Genomic DNA, 26,428 nt, shown 5'->3' with positions numbered 1-26,428 from the left:
AAATATAAGTAATAATTTGTGTAAAGATGTTGCCTGAAAGATGTTATAGAAATGCTATTCCATAACATCTGAATGGATCTGAGGTAACAAGCAAAACGTGTAATCTTACAAAACCGTTCTAGATAAAACCCAGAAGTCACTTATACATCTTAATAAATTACTTCTGTAACCTAACTTTATGAGGTATTTATGTCGATGCCAATCCAAGCACCTCTATATAATTTAGGTGTCTGTGTTTTGAGGACCCGCAAATTTTACAAGAATTTACTGAAGTGGAATCTGCTGAGCTGCAGATACCCAGATTGAGACCCAATCAGGGTGAAAATCAAAATATATATATTTATCTTGCAGAAAACTGGAAATGCCAGGAAAAGCTTTTCCAGTTTTAACCTGCCAGTGCGCACATCTACTGCTGCAATGCAAGCAGATTGATAAATAATGCTGCCAAGTTCCCTTCAATTGCTTTTTAATTGTTATCTCAGCTCTCGCACAGAAAACCTGCATGTCCTCCTCCTGGTGGGGGAGAATATTCTTCAGGAAATTTCTCTAATTGATTTGCTGTGTCCATTCTGTTTTCTGTATAATTTTTCACAATATTTCATAATTTGTGCTCATTTCTAATGAACAGAGTCATTAGAACAGGCATGACTAAGTACAACTGACAGCTAACATTAGGTGCCAGATGCAGTTTCTAATGCTACGTAAAAGTAAAGAGAACAGTTTAAATAAATTAGCACCTGTACATTAGTCTCACTTGCTGGTAATTTATAAGCGAATCAGTCGAGATGACATTTAGGTAAGTCGTTGATCACGTTAACAGCTGCCTACCCACTGCCCAGCTGGGATAGCTAATTAATAGAGATAGCAGTCCTGACCTAGTGCTTTTCCCAGACCATGGCATCTTTTCCTTCTGACATATCAAAGCTTTTTTCCAGTGCATTCTCTGAAAGCTCAAGTACTAAAATGTTTTGCCATGCCACTGAGAAGACGGATAAAAGTGATAAATGTCTGAATATTGGTGAAATGAAGGGAAGTTACTGGAATTTAGCACATTTTAGAGATAAGCCAGTTTACAGTTCAGCATGGTTTGGAATGGGTTTGAAGGTGGGGTTGCTGGACACTAAACTTTACATTTTCAGTTTGTACTGCAGGCTCAACTTTGCTACCAGCCACTCCCATTCAAGTAAATGGGAGTGCTTGGGAACCATTTTGTGCATGCTGTTGCATTGTAATGCGCTTCCTGGAAGTGACGTGTCTGTCCCTGCAGCTTTTCCTCTGCTTCACAATCACAAGGGCAACACATGCAAACGTGTTGACCTGCAGTGTGGTTTGCTATGCGCTTGTGAGCTGCTAACTGTTGAGTGTGAAAAGGGTCTTTAGTAAATCAATTCCACTGAAGTATGATGACTGCTGTCATTGTACTCAATTGTTATGTTCTCATTAATAAAATTGCTTATGATAGTGATTAAAGTCAGCACAGTTGAGGTAAGTCAGCACAATGCATTTGAGGTAACAGAAAATTCCTTTTGCTGAGTGAAATACACTCTTCAATAAAAATGCACACTTGTGGCCTCAAAGCAACGTGTGGTGCTTTGTATTTTTGCACTACTCATAGCTCTGTTTTTATTCATTTGAATTATTGAATTATTTTCACCTTCATTACTCTTCTTGCCTCATTGCAGCATGTTTGCCTGAACGCTGAGAATAAAAAACAAGAATTTGCAACCCATTTAGGCCAATGCATCTGGTGTGAACAAGCCCTAAAAATGCATGTGAAGTGCAGCTGAACACAGACAGTGACTATATAAAATCACAACATTCACCCTTGTGTAAAGAAATCTTAAGCTAACCCAGATTGGATAAAGGACACAAAGATTGTCTTCCTTAGCTTGGCCACTCAACGTGCCCATCATAGGGATTGAGTCATGGAATATGTGGGGCTGGGGCTTATAGGAATGTTTCAATGCTATCTGGAAACCTTAGAGTTTAGCCTAATCTTCAGCCATGCCAGGGAATGCCCCCACTGTTTAGTCCCCCTATGTCAACCTGAGAACAAATGAAATTACAGGGGATATTTTATTTGTTGCCCTAGCCCCACTGATTTTAAAGCCCTGCTTGCAGTGTGTCATTGCAAAAGTGAAGGAATTGTCCCTGGGCACAGGGATAGAGAATACAAACAATACTGCAATCAAATTATCATTAAAAAAAATAAAAGAAAAAAAGTTTAGCAAACACATTAGATCTATGTGCAAAGGGGTGTCTGTTGTTCCCATGAATGGCCAAATCTTAGAATGTCACATGTAGACACGTGTAAAGGAAGAAAAAAAAAAAAACAGGACATGATGGAAATTCCTAATGATTTGCTTCAAGCAATGTATGGTGTCAATCACAATAATACAGTGGTACAATGGGTAGGCTAAGATCTAGATAATTTATAAAGCAGTGAACACAGGAGCAAAAATTGTAGAGAATGACATCAATACTGCTATTGTTTAGGTGATGAGCTTCAGTGCAGAATACTATTCTTTTATTTTTTACAGTCCTATCTTTTAATGTCACAATGTCTGGATAAAGCCGATGTATATAGCCAATGCAAAACAGGTGTTTTCCTGGAAAATCTTCAGTTGTATAGCTTTGTTTAATCAACAGGCTGGTTGGGGAGAGTATTTAAGCTTTGATTAAGAAAAGACATGCTAAGTAATAGATTAATGCGGCACAGATGCCTCTGGTAAGCTAGCTCTGCTTCCCAGAGTCCATTTAGCGAGGACTCCTGAGGAAGATTCTAATAGATAAAAGAATTACTAGGAGCTGAATAAAATGAACTTTCCTTTTTACACAGTGGGTTTCAGTAAAACTGTATTTAAGGATCACAGATACCATTTACCAGATACACTTCATTTATTACCTGTTGGCCATTTTTGATCTGTGTTCTTGGTTTATTGCCAAGATCACTTAAAAATTCCTTCATCTGCTAATTGTAAGCACACACATAAGGGTATGAATTATAGTCAATATTTGTTGATTTTATCTTTTCTTCATACACAAGGTGTTTATGGAATTATAATATTGGCAGGTGGACATATGAACATTATTAGTAAGCATTTAAAGGTACACCCTAGGCATATCTAAAAATGAATCTTTGAGATGCCTGAGATACACACCCAGGCTTTATTTTAATAATATTGTCATTTAGTTTTTAGTCCATCACCTTCTCCCCTACAGGAATTATTTTTTTCTATTCCTATGATATGGAAACCTCTACATGTATTAACTTCTAGGGAATAGGTCCTCTTCGTGGCTTTCCTGAAAGGCTGAATGTACTTGTCAGTATGACCAACCAATGAGAGAGAGAGGTGTGCACAAATCATTGCATGCATCAGGAGCATACACATGCAGCAAATGTCACATAGTTGCTCCTTTATAAATGTAACCCTCTGCATATGTGAGTGTGTTGAGAATCTGAGGTTTAAATTTGCCATGGGTTGTACATAGTTTACTTTGCCTGCATAACAAACCATTACAGAACCATTGAAACAGAATCTACGTGTTAAAATGGGTCATCTAATATTTTTAGAAAGCATGCTTTGGTGTCTCTCCCCCCCCCCCACCCCACATTATTCCAGTTTTTGCTTATTTCTAAATATTACACTCCATGGCTTCTAACTTTTTGAAGTTGAGTCCAAAACCTCAGAATCTCCCCTGCTGATGGCTACTGAGGAACACTCATCTGTCCTGGAGGCATGCAAAACATAAAAGGAGTTTGTGTTAATTCCCACAGAAGATAGAGACACACATATTTTACACATACTGTGGCTGGGGGCTTTGTGGAACTAAAGGGTATACTTTAAAAGGTTTTTTAATTTTACTGACTATTCTGCTTTAAAACTAACCTCAGGTTTAAAACAATGCACAACAGATTCCACTGTGTCATTATTTTTTCAGCAAAAGTAAAGCCAAAATGGAGAAGCCATATTTGTAAAACTTTATGGGTATGGTACACCCCATAATTCAGTAGCTTGTATAACCAACTTTTAGCAGCAATAACTTGAAGTAATTGTTCTCTGTATGACTTTATCAGTCTTTTACTTTATTTAGGATGAATTTAGCCCACTCTCCTTTAAACATTGCTTCAGTTCATTGAGATTTGCAGACATTCATTTATGAGCAGCTCTTGTAAGGGCCTGCATTTCACAGTTGGGTTAGAACTTGAGTGGTCCATAGCCACACCTTGTTTTTTTCTTTATCAGCCATTCTGTTGTAGATTTGCTGGTGTGCTTGGGATCATTGTCTTGTTGCATGACCCACAATTTCATGACATGAATAAATTTCAGCCAACCTTTAGCTGTCACACAGATGGCCTCACATATTACTTTGTATTTGACTCTGAATACTCTGGTTTACAATAGAGTCCATGGTCAACTCAGTGACTGCAAGCTGTAAACACAAACCTGAATGTTCCAGACAAGCAAACTGACAAAAAGAGGTGGTCAGACCTGCCACTAACAATTATTCTGGTGCATGTGATAGGAGGCACCTGGCTGCTACTTATTACTTTAGGTGTACTTTTCTTATGAGTGACATCTCTCGCTCTCCCTCTCTCTTTTTCTCTCGCTGAAAGCTGAACACCAGTTTCTTTCTTGCTATTTGGACAAGAAAGTGTCACTGAGACAAATATGGGGACATTGCTTGGCTTTCCCCTCTTATGTGCAGTATATGATTGGTTGACTAAAAGCTGGTTTATTCAAGAAAAGGAAACAGTGGAAATCAGCCACTCAGCCACCACAAATGCTGTACTGGTTCCTAATGAACCCAGCATTTAAACATTTTATAGTGGCTGGTACCGAACCGCTCCTCATTCATTCCCTCTCGGTGGCCATAAGTGAGATGCGACGTAGTTATTGCAAAAAGTGAGACTACTCTTAGCTGTAATAGGGTACCTAATTTGTAAATGGGGCTATATCTCTACAAATATATATATAGTTTATATTAAACATTACTAATATATTTAGTGGATTAACAAAAATTGTAGAAATTGAACAAATTCCATGCAGATATATGTTTTGTTCATCATCATACTTCATTGATGCAGCGTAATGCTGAGTCTGTTGCAAGCTTTTTCTCCCCGCCTCTCTGACATGATACAACATAAGGTATTTATTTCACGTTCCTCTAATGATGAGGGCATGGGAAAACAAATGCGTTGCAGACATTGATGTATCTCCTCACCCAGACTTGGTAAGTTGATAATCAGAAATTTGTAATTGTCAACTTTTTACTGCTGTGTAATTAATCCATAATTTCCTTTTGGGTATGATTGAATTATGTCTGCTACATATCCATCACTGCCATATTCTTTATTCTAAAAGTCATTATCATAAATCAGTATATTATATATCAAAGAATCAGGACCTCAGCCAATTATAAAAGTTCTTGGAGCTATCAGGAGCTTATCAAGTATCTTGATGACAATCTAAGGCTCAAATAAGCCAAACCAGAAATAATTGAAAGGTTCCACTGCCTGGATTCTTAGCAGGTCATTACCCTTTTTTTCAAATTGTTCTTTTTTTTTAGGAGCTTGGCAGTCTTTATTAAAATGTTTAATAAATACAATATTAAATATAGATGTAAAAAGCCATGTATATGATATTTTTATAGTTAATGTTATGATTTAGCATATAACCAGCAAGGCTTCAGCTGTACCAATGCAGCCCAACTGATTTTTCCATTTAAGTTGGGAAGGATTTTGCCCAGTGGTAGGTATCTTCCGCTGTCCAGAAGCCCAAGATAGTAATAGACCTTGCTAATAGAGGTGAAGTTGAGTCTCAATTTTCAACTTCACACACAAGAGAAACATTTGTTTTAAGGGGAGACAATATTCTCATGATTGGACGTACACACCATGAAATGCTGCTGTATTCTGTGATTACAAACTCGAGCGCCAAGTAACTTTTGTCTCCATAACCTAAGCATTTTTTTCAAGCAGAGGGCAATGTTGCTTTATTGAGGTCACTATAAATGTATGTAAATAATTTTCTTTCTTTTTTTCCTGTTTTTACAGAAAGCTATAGCATACCTCTTTCCATCTGGATTATTCGAGAGGAAAGCCCGGCCACTTATGAAGGTATTTTTTTTATGTATTTCTTTAATATATATTCCTTATGTGTGCAGACTATATTACCAAAAATATTTTTTTACACAATAAACACCAAGGCTGTATTTAAATGTGGAAACTGAGCAGTCATAAATTTTCTCAGACCTTGTACTTTTATTATTGTCATTTGAGTTCTGTAAATAAATTCTAATGTACACCATTTAATTTTTTTACAGCACCCTGAGGAGACTTTTCCAAAACAACTAGGTAAGAAAATTCACAGCTTCTTTTTTAATTAGTCAATTTTCTTTAGATCAGTAATGATAATGACTTGCCACCCCCTTACCCAGGGCACTGATCAATAAAAACCTTGAGAAATATATATTTTAATAGCATACTGTTTAAGTGGAGCTCCACAATATTAGATTTTATGTTATAGGTTAGAATCTGTCACTGCACCTGGCTTTTATGGCTGTTTAGGATGCAATTAAACTTTAGCACATAGGTGAACGATCATACTTCAGAAGTGAATTCATGTAATGTACATTTCTACAAATAATTGACTAGTGCAAGAAACTAATCGTCATCCCATATATAATACATCGGGGCTTACATTGTCCAGGCCCTCACTAAGTTCCTTCATACATTTTCACCTGCGTTCATGTGTATTATCACACCTATATAAACAATAAGGGTTATATTACTGTCACATAATTCCTGAAGACAAATATTAACTATCAAAAATAAAGAAATGCATTGTTTTTTGTGAATGCAGCTTTCAATACAAATAATTCTCTACTTTGTATTATCTCACTAAATACAGGACACAGTAAATGAAAGGCTGTTAGCTGCCCTTTAGTGGATTCTCAATAGAATTGCTGTTGTACAAAAATCCATGCTTAGTCTTTCATGGCCATGCTGGGGGTGAAGCCAATCTCCCTGCTAGCACGGGAACATAACCTGTTCCACCCCCAAAAGAATATTTAATTTAAATGGAATTCATTATTTTTGTGCTTCAATTTTATTGTTCAGAATCCATTATATACTAGAGCTTATTTTATATAAGCAATGTAGTCGTTTGCAGATTTTTTTCCATTTAGAGGCAATGTGGCCAAATGAAACTAATTCATTAATGATTCTATATAAGAATAGCCCATATTGCTTGTACCAAGTAGGTATTATAAGACAGGAAAAAAAATAGACCCTAAAAGTTTGAACCCAATTGGTTGCCGTGTAGCACATAGTCCGTTCTTATTCCATTCTGATATTTACACTAGTGAGTCTAAAGTCCTTTTTAACATGAGTTTTGCTCTTTGTAAAACAAACTATGCTTTTTTCTATCTATCTATCTATCTATCTATCTATCTATCTATCTATCTATCTATCTATCTATCTATCAGTAAAGTATAAAATATATTTTATTTATTACTATTCCCAGGATGGGAGCCTCACCATTCCTTTTCGTACATGTTTCAATCAGACTTAAGTGTGTAAATACCAGTGCAGAGTAGCTTAGAGTGAAGAAACATGTTGGGAAACTGCAAAATCTTTCATATTCATTATTAGTTCATGTCAGCTTTAATTATCTTCGTTTTTTTTTGTTTTTTTTTATAATGGTATAATGGGCCCTGTCCATCCTATTACCATAAGGTAAACTTAGGACAATAATATATGTCTTTGCTGACCTCACCTTCATAAAATGCTGTCATGCTTATTCAGTGTCTTTAATTCTTTCCTAACGACTGAAGCAAACAAATCGGAAGTTCTGACTTCACTTGCATAATTTGTTCTGGAACAGTAACTAAAGAAGCATAATACCAGGGACAGTCAGGCAGTTCACTTTTTCATTTTTTCCCCAGTACTGTTTTTTTTTTTTATTTTTTTTAATTTAATAAAGGGATAAGGCAGCGAAGTCCCCAAAATCACTTGCTCACCCAGGTTACAGAGATTGCATTGGATGGTTAAGTAAACCTAATGCATGTATTTGATTTATTTTTTTATTTCCTTAACTAACCATACAATCTTGTGCTCTCTGCAATCCACTGACATGAAATACTGGACAAACAAAATATTTCTGTTCGTGGCTCTGGTCCTACAGCTGTTAGTGGATCAAACCTACAGAGCCAACTTTACTCCTAGCCCTATGTCTAAAGGCCTTCAAAGATATTAAAGAGTGGTCCTATTGTCATATTGCACATCTTTTTATTTAGTTTTAGTCTTGAAGGAGGTGCCCCACAGACCACTTCAATGCTGGACAAAACCATAGCAATCAAACAAGGTTTTCTTGTGTCTGGTTCCTTCTTCCCTCTTAAGTCTTCACTGGAAGTGATCATTGCTGCTTCAGCAAAAGGATTGTATAAGGTAAAAATATATTGGGAAAAAATAGCAATTGCAGCTGTAAGTATGAAACAGCATTTTTTCCCCTAGAAAAGACAGTAATCGATTATCATAAAAGAGATGTGTAAAATTCCTATTTAAATAATGCACAATATTGACATTTGACTCCTGTTAACATACCATCATATTGGAGCATAGAAATGCATTTCTGTAAAAAAGTAGTGTAATTAACACCTCTGTTTAGTGGATGTCTAAAAGTGCATTGTTTTTATCCCATCAGCAATTCAGTGGGGAGAAGACAAGCGCCCGAACCACTTTCTATTTTATACTGGCAAGCAGGAGTTTTACTCATTAATGCACGTGAGTATCTTATGCTGCATGATGAATTGTACGAGCTGTACGCCAAGCATTAAATTACACTAGGGACTTTCTCAAATAGGCTCTGGGTCTCTGCATTTTATTTCCAAGACAATGAGTAAATGCCTAGAAAACCTTTTAGTGCAAGATTTCACGGTGACGCTGGGCAGGGAATGATTGGGTTTGCAGTCTTCCCTTTGCCTGATATGGTTTAATATTATGATTTCCTAGAATGGAGTGAAGCTGTTCATTTCTTGTTTCTATAGTTTGTTTTACCAAGTTTGGAAGACTATAAAGAGCAGCAAATTTCTAAATTAGTAGTTAAATTATTGCTATTAGGTATCGTGGTAAAGGGAGGGAGGAATACTTCCATAACAAAGGTTGTGTGTACCTCAATCCATAATCTATCTATATAATTTTGGAGGTTCTTGCAGGTTTTGGCTATAGTATAGCGGTTGGCAACAGCTGCTATAACAAGAGAAATCAAAATAGAACTTGATATAATTGATCTGGTTGTTCACAATTTTTTTTACTAACTAAATCCAGCCAATTTTGAGATACATTTGTGGAGAGTTTTAAAGCTACACATTAGGATTTTCCCTTTAATTTCTGTCCCAGTGGGACCATCTGTATTCATGATACATTTATGGGGTCTATTTATAAAGCAGTAAACTTGACGGTTGCTGAAAAAATTCTTGGTGGAGAATCAATTACTGCCATTGAAACACACAGGACTTTGGAGATTTTCCACCAGGGAATGTTTTAGTGAATGTGAGATTCACTGCTTTCTAAATAGATCTCTGTCACAGGAAAATTAGAAAGGAAACTTATACTGTGGGGACACACAGAATAATATTACTTCTCAACTTTACTACAGGCAGGTATTTGTATTGCTTTTCTGACTCCATTGGGTAGATATCTCTTCAGTCTCTGTCTTGTTAGGAGGTCAGGAATTTTGGATAAGCCATCCTAACTCAGAGGCTTTAACTTTTTCCCACTCTATCCAGGTAAAATGCCTGGATGTGGTATTTGTTTTGTTTCCAGGGAAATTCAACATAAGAAAATAGTTTAGGTGAAAAAAAGTTTAGGCAGTTGGTAAAGTTTAATGGAGGCAGTTCAATGTACATAGGAACATACAGACTAATTGGTGTGTGTCATGTTATATACTTGCCACTTTAGAAGTAAAACCTCTGTGTTTCCAGTTTATTTGTATTTCATAGATGATGTACTGCTTTGTTATGAAAATGGGTTTAAGCTGACCAGAACGCAATGCATTTTTTCCTTTTATAATCTAGGACCACCTGGCTGGAAAATTATGTGATTAAATGCTTTGCATTAGAACATGAAAAAACATGTTTTCTTTTCTTTTCAATGTTTTATGATTGCTATACCTGGGTCTGTCAGTCACCTCTGTTCTAAACCTTTTTTGGGGTGAGAGATTATAACCACTGACAGGTTTTGATTGCTGAGTCCCTTACAATGGAAATATATTTTCCTAATTCTCTCCCCAATGAGACAATAATGGCAAAAAAAAGACAAAACCCTTCTGTACTAAGTTGAATAAATTTGGTTTAAGCTACACTTTAGGGCTTCTATAAAAAATAAAGTTGGGCAATTCTGAGAAGTAAACACTTCAGAGAGGCAAACTTGTGATGTGTTGATATTTGTGTGAGGAGCTTTGTGTCCTGTCCCATTATCCCATAAAGAAAGCTACAATCACTTTTTAGCTTCCTTTAGTACCTCCATCAAATAAATATGGCACACTTGGATATTTGATAAAAAATGTACTACTTTATACTTGGGTTTGGATGTCTGTGTCTGAATGTTTTATTAGTAATTATTTCACCTGCTTTTTCTGTGGGAATTGAAATTTGTGAGCCCAGCCCATTTTCTGAAGTGATGCTGGGACAACAGAGCAACTACATCCTGGTAATGACTTACATTCCTAGTTATCTTCATAGGAATGGTAATTGCGGAGCCCGGACCCTCTTTTGTGCAGATGTAAATGACAGCCAGAGTGGTAGAGCTCAGGCTTATCACAAAAGACCCCTCTTCTGCTATTGGCCATTAAATGCAAAGGGTGACATCGATGGCCAGGAGGTCATTATATGAAGCCAAAATGTGTCAGAATCCTAGATATTTTCTAATGGGGCAGCTGATATTTTAAGGATTCTGGGGAGATAAAAACCGGTCCCTGTTGGTGCCTACCCCATGGAGATTAGATCGCTAGAGTTGAGCTGTCAGGTTCATTCTAACATCCTAGAATTTTCACTGATGTCCTTGTCCTTTAGGTTAAACTACTTTAGTGCTCCCTACTATATAATGTTGTATTCATCCTCTTCATTTGTACATAATTTTGTCATGAACACTATTACATCATATATTATTAAATGTTTGTGTATAACAAACAAAAAACAATTGTGGTATGTTTCAAGTGTGTATACGGTTTGTAGGCTCTCCATCCACCAGACACACAAATGTGTGTTTATAATGTGTTTTTTAATGTAAGTTCTGTTGTTATCGTTGACCTTGAGCAAATGAGTTTCTATGCCCTGGCAGAAATGAAAGGGGTGATAAATGCAGAGAGTGCCTTTGCTGAGTAATGGAGCTGCAGCACACTTTCCACAGAGGTTTTTCTCTCCTGCTCAGCCTCCGGCAGCCGCAGGACCCCTGCTGTTCATTTAAATAGGTATGTCAAATCTGCCTGGAGATGCCGCCGGTTTGATCTGTGGTAATATTTGTGAAGGTTCCATATGGACTTGAGCCCCCCGCAGTGCTAAGAAATAATGTACAACGCTTCATGGTGCAGACGCAAATTTCCTCTGAAAAAGGATGCAGTGCTGCGTTTTAGCTGTCGGAGTGGATGATGGAGAGGACGCGCTAGGCCTGTCAACTCGTTACACGGATGGGTTGCACGCAGCGAGGCTGTGGAAAATCTGTGCCTTTTAACTTTTCTACTTAATCACGGTTGTAGCATTGCCTTTAGACTGTATGCTACATTAATTCTCTTCCTGCCTTCCGCCTCTCATCCCAAGTTTCACAAGGAAAAAAATAGAAAAAGTCTAGCATGCAGGTCTTGTCGAGGCCTTATCAAACAGCTGTCATCCTATGAGCCATTTGCATTTGTTTTGGCTGAAACAGAGCAACCCAAGGGCAAGATGTGTTTGTTGCTTTCCATCATAATAAAGAAATTACATATTTCGGAAGGAATAAAGCTTTTATTTGTAGTTCTTGTGCTTTAGAACCATTAACCCCAACACCTCTGGAAGTCTCATGTGTCATATATAATGCCAAAAGCCTTAAAGAATCTCAACCTGTTGGGAATAGGAATATTGACATCTAATTGCAATCGTAAGCAAGGCTATTTAGTAAATTATGTATTGTATTTCATCTGTTTCCAGAAAAATGCTCCCTGAATCTAAGCCAGTGGTTTACCATAGTACCTACATGTCCTTTCTGCTTCATATATTCCTATTGCTATCATAGATTCTTCTTTATTTAACGTCACAACGCTATACAAATACATAAACTGCTGGGATTTGACTTGTATTACGTCTGTAAAGTCAATGTTCTTATGTTACCTTTCTCCAATCTCTGGCCATCTCTCCTATGATATATATGTAGTCTCTGACCATCAGTTGTTGCATGCTTATGCCAGCTTTACAGCTGATAGCATTATATTCATTTGGATATTTTATGCAGCCCATTTTGACACTCTTGATGTCCCTTATATTATGGGAATTTAAAACCATTGTTTTGAGCTTTGCACCCTCACTCACTACAACAACGTAGCCAATTCTGATCACAGTCTTATTACCTTTTAATCCATGTACATCTGTGGGATGGGTTAGAGGGAGTCGTAGAGGGGTGACCCATTTGTAAATTTTACCCAGAGATGGACTTTAATGAGCAGTATAAGAACCCTCTGTAATCTCTAGCTGCATGTACTCCTATTAGTTTATTCTTGAAGATCACAACAAAGACTCCACTGGCTTCAAGCTACTACAATGTAAAAATGTTTGAGAGCATGCTTAATACATTCTCTTTGGATGTGTTCATGAGTGCTTTGCTTTGTTGCAAATCCAACCTACCCTTCTAGAGCTGAGCCATCCATAGAAACTGACCAATTTCTTTTAATGAAAGGTGTGTTTCCGACTCCTGCAAATGTTGGAGACCAAGGCTAGATTAAGATGGTAGGTTAGTTCTGTAGGTATTACTTCCATAGACTCCCCTGGTAGCATTTCACCTGTGGCTGTCCATAAGGAATGGTTGGAGAGTGGTAGTAAGCAGTTCAGTAGTACCCACTGTAAATTGTTGATATGCTGGTTCATTAATACCCAGCACGGGTTGGGCCCGCGGTGTTGCTGGCAAGGTGCCACCCAGGTAGTCCTGTTCCCAGTACCCATCTCAACTTAGCCCAAGAAACACCTGATGGACTTTTTCATTACTAGGTGGACAGTTTGCCAATATTCTTTTTTCCTCTGAATGGGAATAGGTCAGGACCCCAGACTTCAACACCTCTCTTGTGAACCATGAAGAAGAATTTCTCCAACATACTTCCACAAGATAGATACAGAGGTGAGTATAGGCTTGTTTAAATTTCAATGCATTGTTCACTGTTGCTGAATGTGCTTTATTCATGTTTGGGTCTGTAACAGAAAACTACCTGCTTTAAAAAGCATCATTTTGTGGTTTCCAGAAAACAGGATAGTCGTTACACAGACTGTAGTGATACCCCTTAGTAAAATCTCTTCAGTCATACAAGACTTCCTCTCAGTCTCTTGACGCTGATGGTTCCTTTCTGATATACAGAACCAGGTAATAAAGAATGATATATAAACAGTATATCATGAAGATACCAAAACAGCAGTATTTAGCATAAGCAAGTCTCTAATCAAAATCCATATTACATAGCATGGCAGGATACCCGTAATATAAAAAAAAAGACAGCCTGTATGGACTTGTATAACTAAATATAACAAAGTAGCATGGGTATTCCCGAGATTAGTGCAAGATATGTGTGCATGAAGCTGCTCATAATGCTGCAAAAGTGTTTTAGGAAACAGGCAACAGGAAAGGGAGGGAGGTGGAAAGAATGTGCATGGGTAAGAGGAATAACAAAAAAGGATGGGGGAAGAGAGTTAAGGCCTAGAAGAACGGACATAAAAAGAAAAGAAGGTAAATTAAAGAGGGAGAAAAGAAGGGAAACTGTAGTCAGTCACACCATTCCGAATTTGATTGAGGGGATGGTTACGGTGCAAAAGCAACATATATAGGAGAAAGGGGTCTGGGGCCCACATAGTCAACCCAAGGTTGACAAATTTTCAATAAATTCCCATATCTGTCTAGGAGGATAAGGGCAAGTTTTTCATTAACAAACACATACCTTTCAGTCTATAATTTCCAGAAAGCTGAAAGTAGGGAAATACCAGGATCCATTGCTTTTTAGTATCTGTAAAATGCAAATTGTTCAAAATACAGACACATTAAGGAATGCCCTCAGGAGGCCAAGAAAGAAGGGCCTCCCATTGATTCCTAATTGATTCTGATTTTTATGTTAATAATTTGAGTATATATGTATGATTTCCATTTACAATCAAAACTAATGTGCACATTAATGTGTTATGAAGATTTCATTTTGATTCCTGGAATACTGAGAGTCTCTTCTAATATTTCATTGATATGCTCAGTACTTCAGTATCAGTCCTGTAACCTTTGAATGCAAACCTTCTATATTGGCATTGCATGTTTTCATTTTCAGTTAAATTTTATTCATGTCTGTAATAATATATAGAATAAAGGACTACATACCCAAGATAAGGGTTTGAAAAACTCCTGCTGTTTGAACTTACTGGTAAAACAATAATTACAGCAGACCTTAAGAGAGACGAGGGCACAAAGTATGTTACGTGACACTAAAAGGATACTTTGGCAATTCTGAGGAGAGTTATACCATCCTCACAGTATTTTAATGTAGTTTTATACAGTTGCAAGACCTTTCTTTTCACTCTTGACTCTATAAATAAATGTCATTGATTTGGTTGTGTTTTACAATATGTCTTCTATGCTCCAGTGACTTGTGGAAGTTTAGTCTAAAGCCAGTTTTAACACAGCTGTGGGTTCCTGGTGTTTATGAATGGCACACAATGTTATGGGTAATATGGTCATACAGACGCATTTTGCTGGCCTGGCTCAGCTGGAGTTCCATCTAGTGACAGCCTCATTGCTCTTGTCTGTCCTCTGCTCACTGGAGGGTTGGACTGTCCATAGAAAACTGCTTCTGAGTGCTAAATCTGAAAAACATTACAACCATTACTATTCTTTTACATACAGTTTAGGTTCTGTTTTCTGGTCAATAGTAGCAGAGAAAATATCTGCAAACCATCACCCCTTTTTATGTATTATATACAATTCTTAACACCTCTTGGATCATATGATTCTATATAATGGGCTAACAGTGGCTATTTTTATGTCATGTCTGTAAACCTGTCACTGGCAAGAAAACTACTATCTTCTTCTTATACCATTCCCTCACTGGCTGGATAAGTCAATATTTGCTACTTCAGTGACAAGGTACATTTACTGTGTTTTGTATCTGTAATCCATGCCAGGTAGTGAGCAATGCAATGGGAATGGTTAAGTAATTTATCTGCTCCTCTAGAAATACTGATGTAACAAGATCATGAATGTAACATAAGCCTTTAATTAAATGGTAGTATAACAGTGTTCTCCCCAGCCGCTATTAAATGGGTGCTCCACCCAGCACTTTTTAGTATCCACCCGGCTGTTTTTGTGTGGTTACTGAAGAGTTGGGTCACAGTTCAGGCAACACAAAAAAAAAATTCTGGGTTTAACACTGGTATAATATTTAAATGTTGTTTTAGACCTGTGTGCAGAGGTGCTCCAGTGATGGAGAAACACACTGGGGGGATCAAAGTGAGTTAAAAGTGTCTTTTAATTATTGATAAGATATTTGTTTACCTAAATTATATTATGGTATAGGATATATATATATTGATAGACCAACAATTGCTCTCTCCCTCTTCTCATTATGTAGCTGCTAACTAAAATGCAATAGTTTCCTTTACAGGTACACATCTATAGCAGTTTAATTAGTGTGAGGTATTTTCACTTCTTTCTTTTTCGACTTACTTTAGCTTGCTTTCCACGAAATAAAACAAATCCAGTGCGCCAGTTTAATATGGATGTATGTAACTTTAGTGATCTAGGATGCAATGCATTTCTAAGAAGTATAACCAGCTTCCTGGGCGTAGCAGTTTTTGCCTCGCTCCTAACTCCACAAAATGTTGATGACCATTTTTGTCCAAGGGGTACTGCTACTGCTTTTATTACTGGCCCTAAAAGCTGGTGCTAAAAAGTAAACTGCTGCATGTAATAACATATTTGTAGAACTAAACAACTGCATTATTAGAAGGGCACGAATGTATCTACAACTGCAATATTGAGCAGCTGATCTTTTTGTTGAAATGGACAAATAAAGAATCTATCCTAGGTATTCTGCTTTAGATATACCTATCTATAAAATGGCCTGGTCTACCTTTGGTCATCTTTTTTCAAATGAGGGTTCTGTACAAATAAACAATTCAGCGTTAAATGCAGTTAGCCATTGTACACCATGATCATTTTAGTGCATCATGAAATTGACGCTTTATGGGACATTTCTGTGCTATTAGGCCCATTATGTTTGTTTCACACAGTTTGCTCTGGAACATTGAGGGTATCAGAATGCCCATGTGGTCTTTTTTTTTTTGTTTTTTACACCTACGTATGGGCCCTTTATTAATAAACATTCCTTGTGTCATTTTCTAACTAGCTATCTACCTGTAATGGGATATTCACCTTGCTACCTAAAGGAAACCATATGTGTATACTGTGCATAGAGATCCACCTCTTAACACCACTTACCTCTGTGTCACTGGAGGCAGTCTTGGTATGGTTAACCTGACCTGTTTCAAGTGTAATTTGTCATTTATTTCTAATTTTTTTATTTGTTTTTCTTTTGCTTCAACCAGGATACTCATGAAAGTTTTCTAAAACTTCAAGCTTATGGAGATACACTTGGAAGTAAAGATGTGACTGGTGAAATTGCAGGACCAATGTAAGTGTGTGTTGCTGTTTCTGTGTTTTATTGAAAGTGTGTACACACACATATATATGAATTTTGGGGCCATCATTACACAATGACTGCCACCTTTAGATTGAACATAACTTGTTTGCCTTTCATGACGCAGTGTAATTCCACAATTATTAACTTCTTTATTAGGGCTAAATATAGTAGGTGTTTTTCAAATATGGCATAGCATTACGCCTACATTTACACCCGTATTTATACTTAGTTCTCTCTCCATCTATAGCGCATTGTCATGTATTTATAATGCTGCTATCATTGGAGCTTAACTGCTCCTCCCATGAATGATTCTATTAATAGATAGCAATTGAAATTGTGATTTTCTGCACTGTTTTGGTCTATCGTCAAGACATGGATGATGCCAATATTACTGATATCAGGTGATGCGTCTCTAATTGCTTGACTAATTGGATAATGCATAATGCTTTGTGTTTGTTTTCAACAGAGAAATGACTGGTCTGATTTGGTTAAATAAAGAGGAATTGGAAAAAATGTTAGTAGAAAAATTGTCCGACAAAGATGTAAGTGTTAAATGTTTTTTTGCATCTTGATATACAAAGGAATGTTTTGTTTAGTAGAATATTATAAGGCATAGAATACACAGTTTAGGTTTTCAAGAGTACTATACTGTGTTTTTTTTTTTTGTTTGTTTTTTTTAATTCCCATCATTTGCTTTAGTAGTAGCAAGACTCTTATTTCTCAATTTTGCAGGTTTAAGACTTAAAGAGAAACTAAACTGAAAACGGCAAAAAAAAAAAAAAATACACACATTTAATCCCGCAGTGCAGTAGAATCGCTCCGAGTGGGGGCCTTGCATCAGGTCCCGCGTCGTCCCGGAGCCTGCGCACCGCCATCTTCTGCTCTTCTTCCGGGTTCTTCACTGCACATGCATGAGATCCGCAAATGTTTCTGTTTGAGCGAAAAGGCTCCTTCTGCGCGTGCCTTAGATGCTTCATCTTGGGCATACGCAGAAGGAGCACCCAAGAGCCTAAATGAATGGGATCGAGAATTAATGGGAGCGCAAAGCCTCCCAAGGTACCTATGTCAGGCATCCCGGGAGGCTTTATGCTCCCATTCATTCTCAATAGCCTAGGCGGTCGAGAATTAGGGGGCAGTGCTGCACCCTTTTTTAATTTAGAAAAAGAGTGTTGCACTTCAAAAAAAATAAACAAATAAATAAACAGAATTTTTACTTTACATAAAAGGGTTGTCTACCCTTTTATGTAAAGTGAAATTTCTGAGTTTAGGTACGGTTTAAGCAGTGAAAGCCTTTTATGTCAACACAATACAATAAATGGCCAGCAGTGCCAGCCCATATACTAAAAGGTTAAGGGAAGGGGGAACAGAGAATATGGTTATTCTACTGCTATTTCTGTTGCTACTTATTCCTTTCGCATAATACTACATAAGAAAAATAACTCTTGCAGTGCCAGAAAGGGACTAGTCACTGACTTGTGATTTTATACAACTGACTAATGTTCAGATTTTAGTATTACTACCTTTGCCAAATAACATGGCTCCGACCCTTTTTAAATTTGTGTGACTGCTAATGCTGTATCTGTCCCACTGAGGAGAAAATCTTCACTTCAAAATAGAAAGGTTGCAATAACTAACTTGTTTTTTTTAAAGTTCACCATATGGCATGGACATCCTTGCTCACTTAACCTGACTGTAGCTGCCCCTTTCACTTTTTTTCTACTCGCCTTATCAGTGTTTCCATATTGTTCCTATTTTCATTGCAGCCACTGTATAATACCAAGGGTTTAAAGTGATTAAGTGGGTGACTCCTCCTTTCTTTTAGATCTCTCATACTGGTGATGGCTACTGGAAAGAAGGAATGGCAGGGGAACCCCTGAGTATAAAGTGATGGTGGGATGGGATATAGACACCATCACTGTTTCTTAATGCTCAAAGAGATGGTGCTTTGTTAACTGAGTAACTGACCCAGGACAGGAAGGCATCCAGTGCCCTGCATACTTGATTTGGGCCAGTGACTCATTGAATGTCAAAGCAAATGATACAAATGACTAAAACTTCTCTATACCAAATAAGTTGGCATTGGTGGGTTCCATATTTCTGTCCCCAAACCAGAAATAAAAAACATTTGTTTTGTATAGCAGCCTTAGGGAGAAAGCACAAATTTTGTGTACTTTTATTACATACTATACTATGTAATGGATTAGATGCTTCATGGTTAGGAGAGGTTACTTATGTTTATGAAAATAAAGCATACTTTCTCATGAATACTAATTAAGTTTTATCAGCTTTCATTGTCTGTAGAAAACATGTTCACTTTAAATGAAGATGTATGTGCCAGTCTTTAAAAAGTGAGCATATGCTGTCATAAAAATAGTCAGAGCCAGCAAAAAATACACAGCCATTGTGGTTCTATAATTTTACATTAACCCCCAAATAATCTGAGCTGCTCACAACAAATAAACAAAGTATTAGAGCTCCTCTTTAAAGAGTGTTGTAAGTCTAAGGTGGGAAACCTTACTAAACGCCATCTGTAGGAAGTGCCAAAAAGAAAATGCAAATGTAATCAGCTGGCAAGTAGAGAGAAATTCTTGAAGGCTCATATAATTTGCGGCGGTTTGTGACAAGATCCCTTCAATTACAAAAGAGTAGCTTAAAACTGCTTTGATTCATTGTTGTCTGCAAAATAGGTCTGAGGGATTTTGTGGAGCATAGAAATGTATTGTCTCACACTGTTTGAAAATGAACATCCATATGCCAAAGTGTCAGTCTGACAGAGAATGTCAATGAGAGGCCTGCTCTGCCAAGCTCCAGCCTAGGACTATAGCAATTACACTGACACCTCCTAATGAGTTTTTGTTTGCTTGCAGTACCAGTATTTTATACAAACCATGGAACGCTTGGTGAGGCTGCCACACAGCAGCATAGTGGAGGAGTATGTGCACAAATTCTGCAGGAAGCTTGAAATTCAGACCAAAAAACAGAATGTTAATCCACCACAGTACGATGAGCATGGTAGAGCATTCATCACCGCCGAAGGTAATCACCCCAAGACAGTGTCACTTAGTTTCTTACCTAAGCAGGGTTCCACAGCTTTAGGTATTGTTTTATTTTTAAAAGTTTGTGCTTTCTAACTGAAAGCTAACTGCTAATAGAAAATATTAGAGTAGCACTTTCACCATGGTTTAGAGTTCAGTTAATGTGTTTTTGATATTTTTCTTCAAGACAGACCCCTGTAAAGTCAGAATACTTAACAGGGGTGAAAGGTAACTTTATCCCAAAATTAAAAAAAAAAACATTTAATTTTATAAATAAAATTTATTTTGTTTTTTTTTTTCTACCACACAAGCTTCTGCTTCATTTGATATAATACAAGTGTATATATTTTGTATTGCAGTCTTGCCAATAGTGCACAGGATGTTTTTAGCTACAGGGCAAACAGAATTCTATAAACAGTCTTTATAATGCAGACCTCTAAGCAGTAAATCTGCAGTTGAAATGTATATATGGAATTGTTTACTGCTGTTTTCAAACTGTAGCCCAATCTTGTGTTCTGTTCACTCCTGCCAGAAAACATGGCCAGATGCACAACTTACAATAAACATAAAAAAAATACAACCCTAGCCTATTTTGTCAGCATGTGTAGGGTGCTAATTCTATGTACAATGCAATATGTATAATATCTTGAATGCACTGATTTGCAAAATTATTTGGTGTTTTTTCATAGCTCTTTGTTTTCTTACTAGCTTTAAAACTTTTCAGCGTGCTAGTTCTAATGTGTGTAATGCAGACATCTTTGCCACTGAGAAACCTTTGTTGCTATACTTTCAGTGCTTGATGAATATAAATACAGATCTGAAAAAAATGTTTTAGACCTCTGTCTATTACAGGCAGGCCTGAGATGAAATGTATGTTCAGAATGTTAGACTTTCTTACTAAAGAGCAGACTACTAACTACACCATAACATCTGATAACCTGTATCCTGCCTGGTTACATCCAAAAGTCCATTGTCTGTACTTGTCCACTCAGCGCTCATTTGTTACATAGAGTAATCATTTTATACTCTTGTTCAGCACAAGTAGAATTACCTAGAAAAGAGTTACTACAGAAGAGAAGTATTTCGATTTCAGTTTATAAAATCCTCCATAATATTTTGACACAATATAAATCCTGTTTATTAATGATAATAATAATACCTTTAATGTGAGCCATGCCTACACATAGCAATATGAAGCATGGTTTTGGAGTTCTCTTTGCAAACAAGTCATCAATGTCAGAACCTTTATTCACCGGGGTCCTAAGTGTTCTCCATGGGGAGAGAATACATTGACAGAATATGAATAATGACATTGAAATCATTTCTACAAATGATACCATTAATTCTCATATTCAGTGTAGTTTTTAAAAACCATAAGTAACCTGAAGAATGTTAAAAACAATTAAAAGTAACATAAATACATAACATAACATAAATACATAAACAGTAATGTAAAACTGTGTATGATGTTTTTGAGTTGTTGGGGGATGGTACTAAAGTGCAGAGTAAACAGGTAAATATACTCTAAAAAGTTTACTGTCATGGCATTTTTTCACTGATTTTGGCTCTTGTTCTTAGGCAAGAGAAAAACATCACATGCAACGGTTATACTTAGGGATAATGGAAAGGGGAACATAATCATAAATGGAGAAGATTATTTGGATTATTTCCCAGTGCTGCAAGACAGGTAAAGTGATTGTGTGTTGAAAAAAAGATTCACAATCTCAATTTGTACCCAATGTACCCATTTACTTCATTCACCTTTTTTATTTTGTTATTACACACCACATGCTGGTCCCAAATTTTAGTAGATTAATAAAACCTATCTCATTCTTTCAGTTTTTGTTTCTAACTTTTTTACATTTATAAATTGTAGTGCAGTTGTTTAACTAGTCCCTAAAATAAAACCTACCTGCAGATAACATTTTTTTCAGCTTACAAAAATTCCTATAGAGAATCGGCCTGCAGTTTGAAAAATAAACTAACAGAACAGTTTTGATTCCTCCAGGTTCTAAACAGCTGCTGTGCAATATCAACACTTTTATTTGTGTGTCTCTGTAGCACCCCCTGTTGGTGAACACGGGCTAATGCTGCATCCTTGTTCATACAAACTGTAGCGTCTCCTTTCCAGACATCTCTGTAGTTTCCTACAAGTCGACATACACACAAATATACAGTTTATAATAAATTTATGTATATATAAAGTGTACAAAGATAGCAAATATATGTAGTGGAATCTTGTGATATTTTGGAAATATTAATATTTCCACTTTACCATTCTGTATTAAGTAGTAGTTGACTGATTTGTAGTTGGATCGTTATGGTGAGCATTTTGAGACCAATAATTATTCTGTTAGACCTCAGGAAAGCCTGGAGACCATAAGTCCCAGACTTGCCTAGTTTGGTCCCTGTGAACACTGTATTTTGTGGTGATTGATAATCTGGGGCTTGGAAGTTCATAAAACCGGTACATACGGCATTAATAATAATGACCAGAACAAGTGCATTCCGGGAAGTCCCCAGAGCATCATAACCCATGTGGACACAGCCCCTCAGACATTGGATTGTTGTATTTGTCCCACCTGTGTGGTTGGATAGAAAAAGCCATGTAAGTCTAGCAGAGACATCATCTTGTTGCTAAGGACAACGACACTGACACATTGAGCACTTCAGGGAGCCCAGTGACTAAAAACTTGGACTTTACACAGCAACCTAGACCAGTAAAACCAACTCTACCTAAGTAATATTTCACAGTTTTCCCTTTTTATTTTATGCTGTTGCTATTGTTCTGTTATTGTCTTAAATTAGTCTATATTTTTCTATAATTTTTTATGCAAAGTTTTTGTATGTTTTTACGTATTAAACAGTATAAAAGGAGTAAGCTAAATCTCTAAATGCTCTAGGTAGAAATAGTGTAACTTTCTAGCCTGAAACGTTGCTATAAACATTGTGATTTCTGAAACATCCCTGTCTGGAATGGCAGAAGGTTACACTAAAGAAGCATAACTGCGGTTGTCAAGGGTAACGGTGCATGCTTCCATCTAAGCACATGGTGGCAGTCTACCTGTGATGGTGTGTGTGGCAAGGGTTACCAGAATGGTTAACCTTCCCCAGTGACAGCCCCTCTTCAGCCTGCTGGTGCGTGGACTGTTGCTAAGTGTGCTGGAAAGTCTATGCGCAGGAGTGCAGGCTGAGAGGACGTTCGCCACAAATGTAAAATAGCATACTATAGTCTGAAATGCTACTTTTATATTAATCATGTTTGAAAGTTTTTTGTAAAATATGATCACAAAGGTTGCCCATAATATATCCTCCCAGGCGTTGGTAATCAAGCTAAGCTTTTTGACTGGAGTGACAGTCTGGCCACACAAACTTATGGCAGGAAGAACTGTCTTTTGGTTTGTAGCATCTGGCAAGGATATGCTCATAATTTATGAGCTCCTTTATTTCTTATGGACAGGTACTGTTGAAGTCACATGATTTGACATCAAACGGGTCACATATTTGGCTGGTTGAACAGGTTTTTGGACAGTTTGCTCTTTTCATATGTGTAAAACCTGGACAGGGGAGACTGGAGGTTTGCTTTTTCTAAGTAAAGCACCATTTATGTTTTCCTTGTTCATTTCATTTAGTGATTTTCTAACCTTTCTTCTTCTTGTAGGGAGCAGCTTATGTTTCCATTCCAGTTTATTGGCAGATTTCAAACATACGACACAGAGTGCACCGTTTCTGAAGGGGGAAGGTCATCACAAGCTGGAGCCATTCGCCTGGCCATATCAAAGGCCCTGCTGAGCTTTGTCTCTGAAGTTGAAGTGGAATCTATGAGACAAGGTAAGGGATTCCGCAGACACTGAGTGCTGTATTTACCGCACTACTCCAAAGTAGTCTGAATGCAAACTGAGACAAACATATATTTGTATGTTTTTTGTTTCTAACAAATGTAAAAGAAGAAATACTGCAAAGTTTGGGCCTTGTTCGTGTAGTTTTTCTGTAATCTGTGGAGAATGATCAAGCAAAATTTCTAATGGGCCCAGTGTTCTTGAATCTCAGTTTTCCAAGCACATTGGGCTTTGATTTCATTACTCCTAAGTCAGCAGTCATAATAATCAAACTAAAAAGATACAAATATAATTGTTTGTCTCACTTTGCATGCTGACGTTGAATTAGACAACTTTAGACCATCCTTTGGTGCAACTTGTAGATGACATTTGCATGCAGGTATTGCTGACAGGCCTTGAATTTTATCTTAAAGCAAACCTTAACCTGAAACCAAGATCCCCACTGCTTTTTCCTAACTTGTCTAAATGGCCAGTCCCTGGATCTTTCTGTACCTTAATTCCACCTTTTGCTGCAGTTCTGTCCCAGAAGCCCTGGACTGCTTCTGAATATTAATAAAAAAAAAGTTGTACAAACTTAGGGTTGCCATCCTAGTATGAACAATTATATTAGAATTGTATCATTTTTCAGCAACCTAATTACCAAATTTCAACCAAATACCAACTGCTGTAATTCTAAAAAGAAAGATAAGCTGAAGCTGGTGGTGTTGGTCTTTAAATTGGTTAATAATACAGTTCTCAGTCTAATTATCCTGTCCTTTTACCTTGTTAATAACTAAAGTAAAATAAGAAATACTGCAAAGTTGGGGCCTTGTTTGTGTAATCCGTGGAGCAATGAGAGAATGGAGAGATTTGAGAATGATCAAGCAAAACTTCTGATTGAACCAGTGTTCTTGAACCTCAGTTTCCCAAGTACATTAGGCTTTGATTTGATTATTTCACCCATGGTCATGTGTTTTTGTCATGTGACTGGATGACACTAATGAAAAAAAACGCCTGACCTATTAGGAAGAAAAATAAACCCTGTTCATGTTTGTAATGTTATTTATACTCTGATACATTACCTAGATATATCCTATACCAATATATCCAATATCTAATGAATCATTAAATTACTTTTTGTGCAGATATTCGCATAACCAAGTCACATTATTTAAAAATACTCACAGACTTCTTTATCTGTTGACATTGTTCTGTCTAGTGATTAGAGACTGCAGTTTGTTCAGGAAACATGTTACAACCACACAAATGGGTGTATTGCTAATTGGATGGAGATCCTGGCAGAGATCTCCATCTGTGGTATCATTCTGCCTCTGTGGTATCGTTTTCAAAGGTTTATCTCTTCTTTCTCCATCTCCTTAAACTGGGACACAGGGAGTCAGTGCATGCAAAGCAAAAATGTTTGACTCCACTGGGGAGATTCTTTGTACTTCATCTGGTGACATATTGGGAAATACAAAATTTTAGTTGTCGGTAGAACAAAATCTAAATGTATTGTAGATACTGTGTTTACTGTTTTATCTGTAGGCCAAGAAGTTAAGTGAAATCCCTCTAACAGGACAGCAATAAATGAACTATTTTATACTGTACATACATATATATCTACATATTCCTTTAAAGGAAAGATGCACTGAGGAACTTTGTAGGAAACCATTTACTGGCCTCTTCTGAAGGTGGTAGTAGTTCAATGTCATGCAGGTAAAATGCTTTTAATACTAATTTCACATCTGTGACAGCCAGTGCATGTTTCCTTTAAATATATCATTGCAATAATAAATTCAGTGTGCTTAGTGCAAGGGTATGGCTTCCTGAAATACAAGTCTGCCTTTGTTTCTGAAAAAAATATAATAAAATATTTTGGGTCACCATAGCTTATTTGCTGTTTGATTTCTTTCAGCGGGACTACTCACTACAGATCCACGTAAGCGAGAAAGAAAGAAACCTGGCCAGGAGGGAGCTCGCAGAAAGTTTACATGGAAGAAGCGTTGATCTCCTGGTGGTGGAGTGGACTGCCGTATAATACTTTTTTTTTGTTTTTTTTGTTTTCTAATAAAAAAATTAATATATAAATAATGCCAAAGAACAGCATTATTTTGAAATCCACATTGAAGATCCACAAAACAAGGGTTTTATACCTAATTTTAGGTTAATGGGTGAGAATGTAAACCTATGTTGTCAAGTGTGCCACCATACCTGTTGTTGCCACCACATGTAAAGCTCATTATTAATTCTTTTTTCTGCCTTAACCTGTATGATCCTAAATTAACACAATTCAACTAAAAAAACCATTGCAGACACAAGGCTGTTCTTCTGGAGTCACAAGCTTTGCTTTTCTTCTGGAGTATAGGGGAGCATGTACACAGCCAGTCACAAAGTGGGTAAAGAACTGCCACAGCCCTGTGCAGGTATAGAAGCTTTCCTGCCCCCTAAAATGCCCACTATACAGCAGCCTGACACACTTTAACACTAGAAACAGTTGCACAAAGTTTTCCACATCCACTGGTCCACAATGAGGCCAATTGAAGCACCAGTCCTACTTTTCTTGTTAGAGGTGTTAATAGGAGGTTATCATGAAATAAACCATGCTTCCCCATGGATAATAAAAATGATGCTGTTCTCCGTTTGGTAAGGACTAGTGTTGGTC

General features: G+C 37.0%; 1 protein-coding gene across 1 annotated transcript in view; it reads left to right on the top strand.

Annotated features, from left to right (window-relative positions):
* Nucleotides 1-25,857, top strand: part of MRPS9 (mitochondrial ribosomal protein S9) — a 36,049-nt gene extending 10,192 nt beyond the window's left edge. Inside the window, exons 3-11 of the mRNA XM_072413582.1 lie at nucleotides 6,059-6,121; nucleotides 6,328-6,358; nucleotides 8,709-8,788; nucleotides 16,819-16,904; nucleotides 17,380-17,455; nucleotides 19,781-19,949; nucleotides 21,527-21,635; nucleotides 23,610-23,779; nucleotides 25,682-25,857. Of these exons, the coding sequence (XP_072269683.1) occupies nucleotides 6,059-6,121; nucleotides 6,328-6,358; nucleotides 8,709-8,788; nucleotides 16,819-16,904; nucleotides 17,380-17,455; nucleotides 19,781-19,949; nucleotides 21,527-21,635; nucleotides 23,610-23,779; nucleotides 25,682-25,773 (876 nt within the window). The 3' untranslated portion in view covers nucleotides 25,774-25,857. The remainder of the gene's footprint in view (nucleotides 1-6,058; nucleotides 6,122-6,327; nucleotides 6,359-8,708; nucleotides 8,789-16,818; nucleotides 16,905-17,379; nucleotides 17,456-19,780; nucleotides 19,950-21,526; nucleotides 21,636-23,609; nucleotides 23,780-25,681) is intronic.
* Nucleotides 25,858-26,428: the final 571 nt, after the last annotated feature.

Source organism: Pyxicephalus adspersus, chromosome 1 (genome assembly GCF_032062135.1).
Source record: "Pyxicephalus adspersus chromosome 1, UCB_Pads_2.0, whole genome shotgun sequence".
In the NCBI taxonomy this organism is placed as follows: domain Eukaryota; kingdom Metazoa; phylum Chordata; class Amphibia; order Anura; family Pyxicephalidae; genus Pyxicephalus; species Pyxicephalus adspersus.
This window is presented reverse-complemented; position numbering and strand designations above follow the sequence as displayed.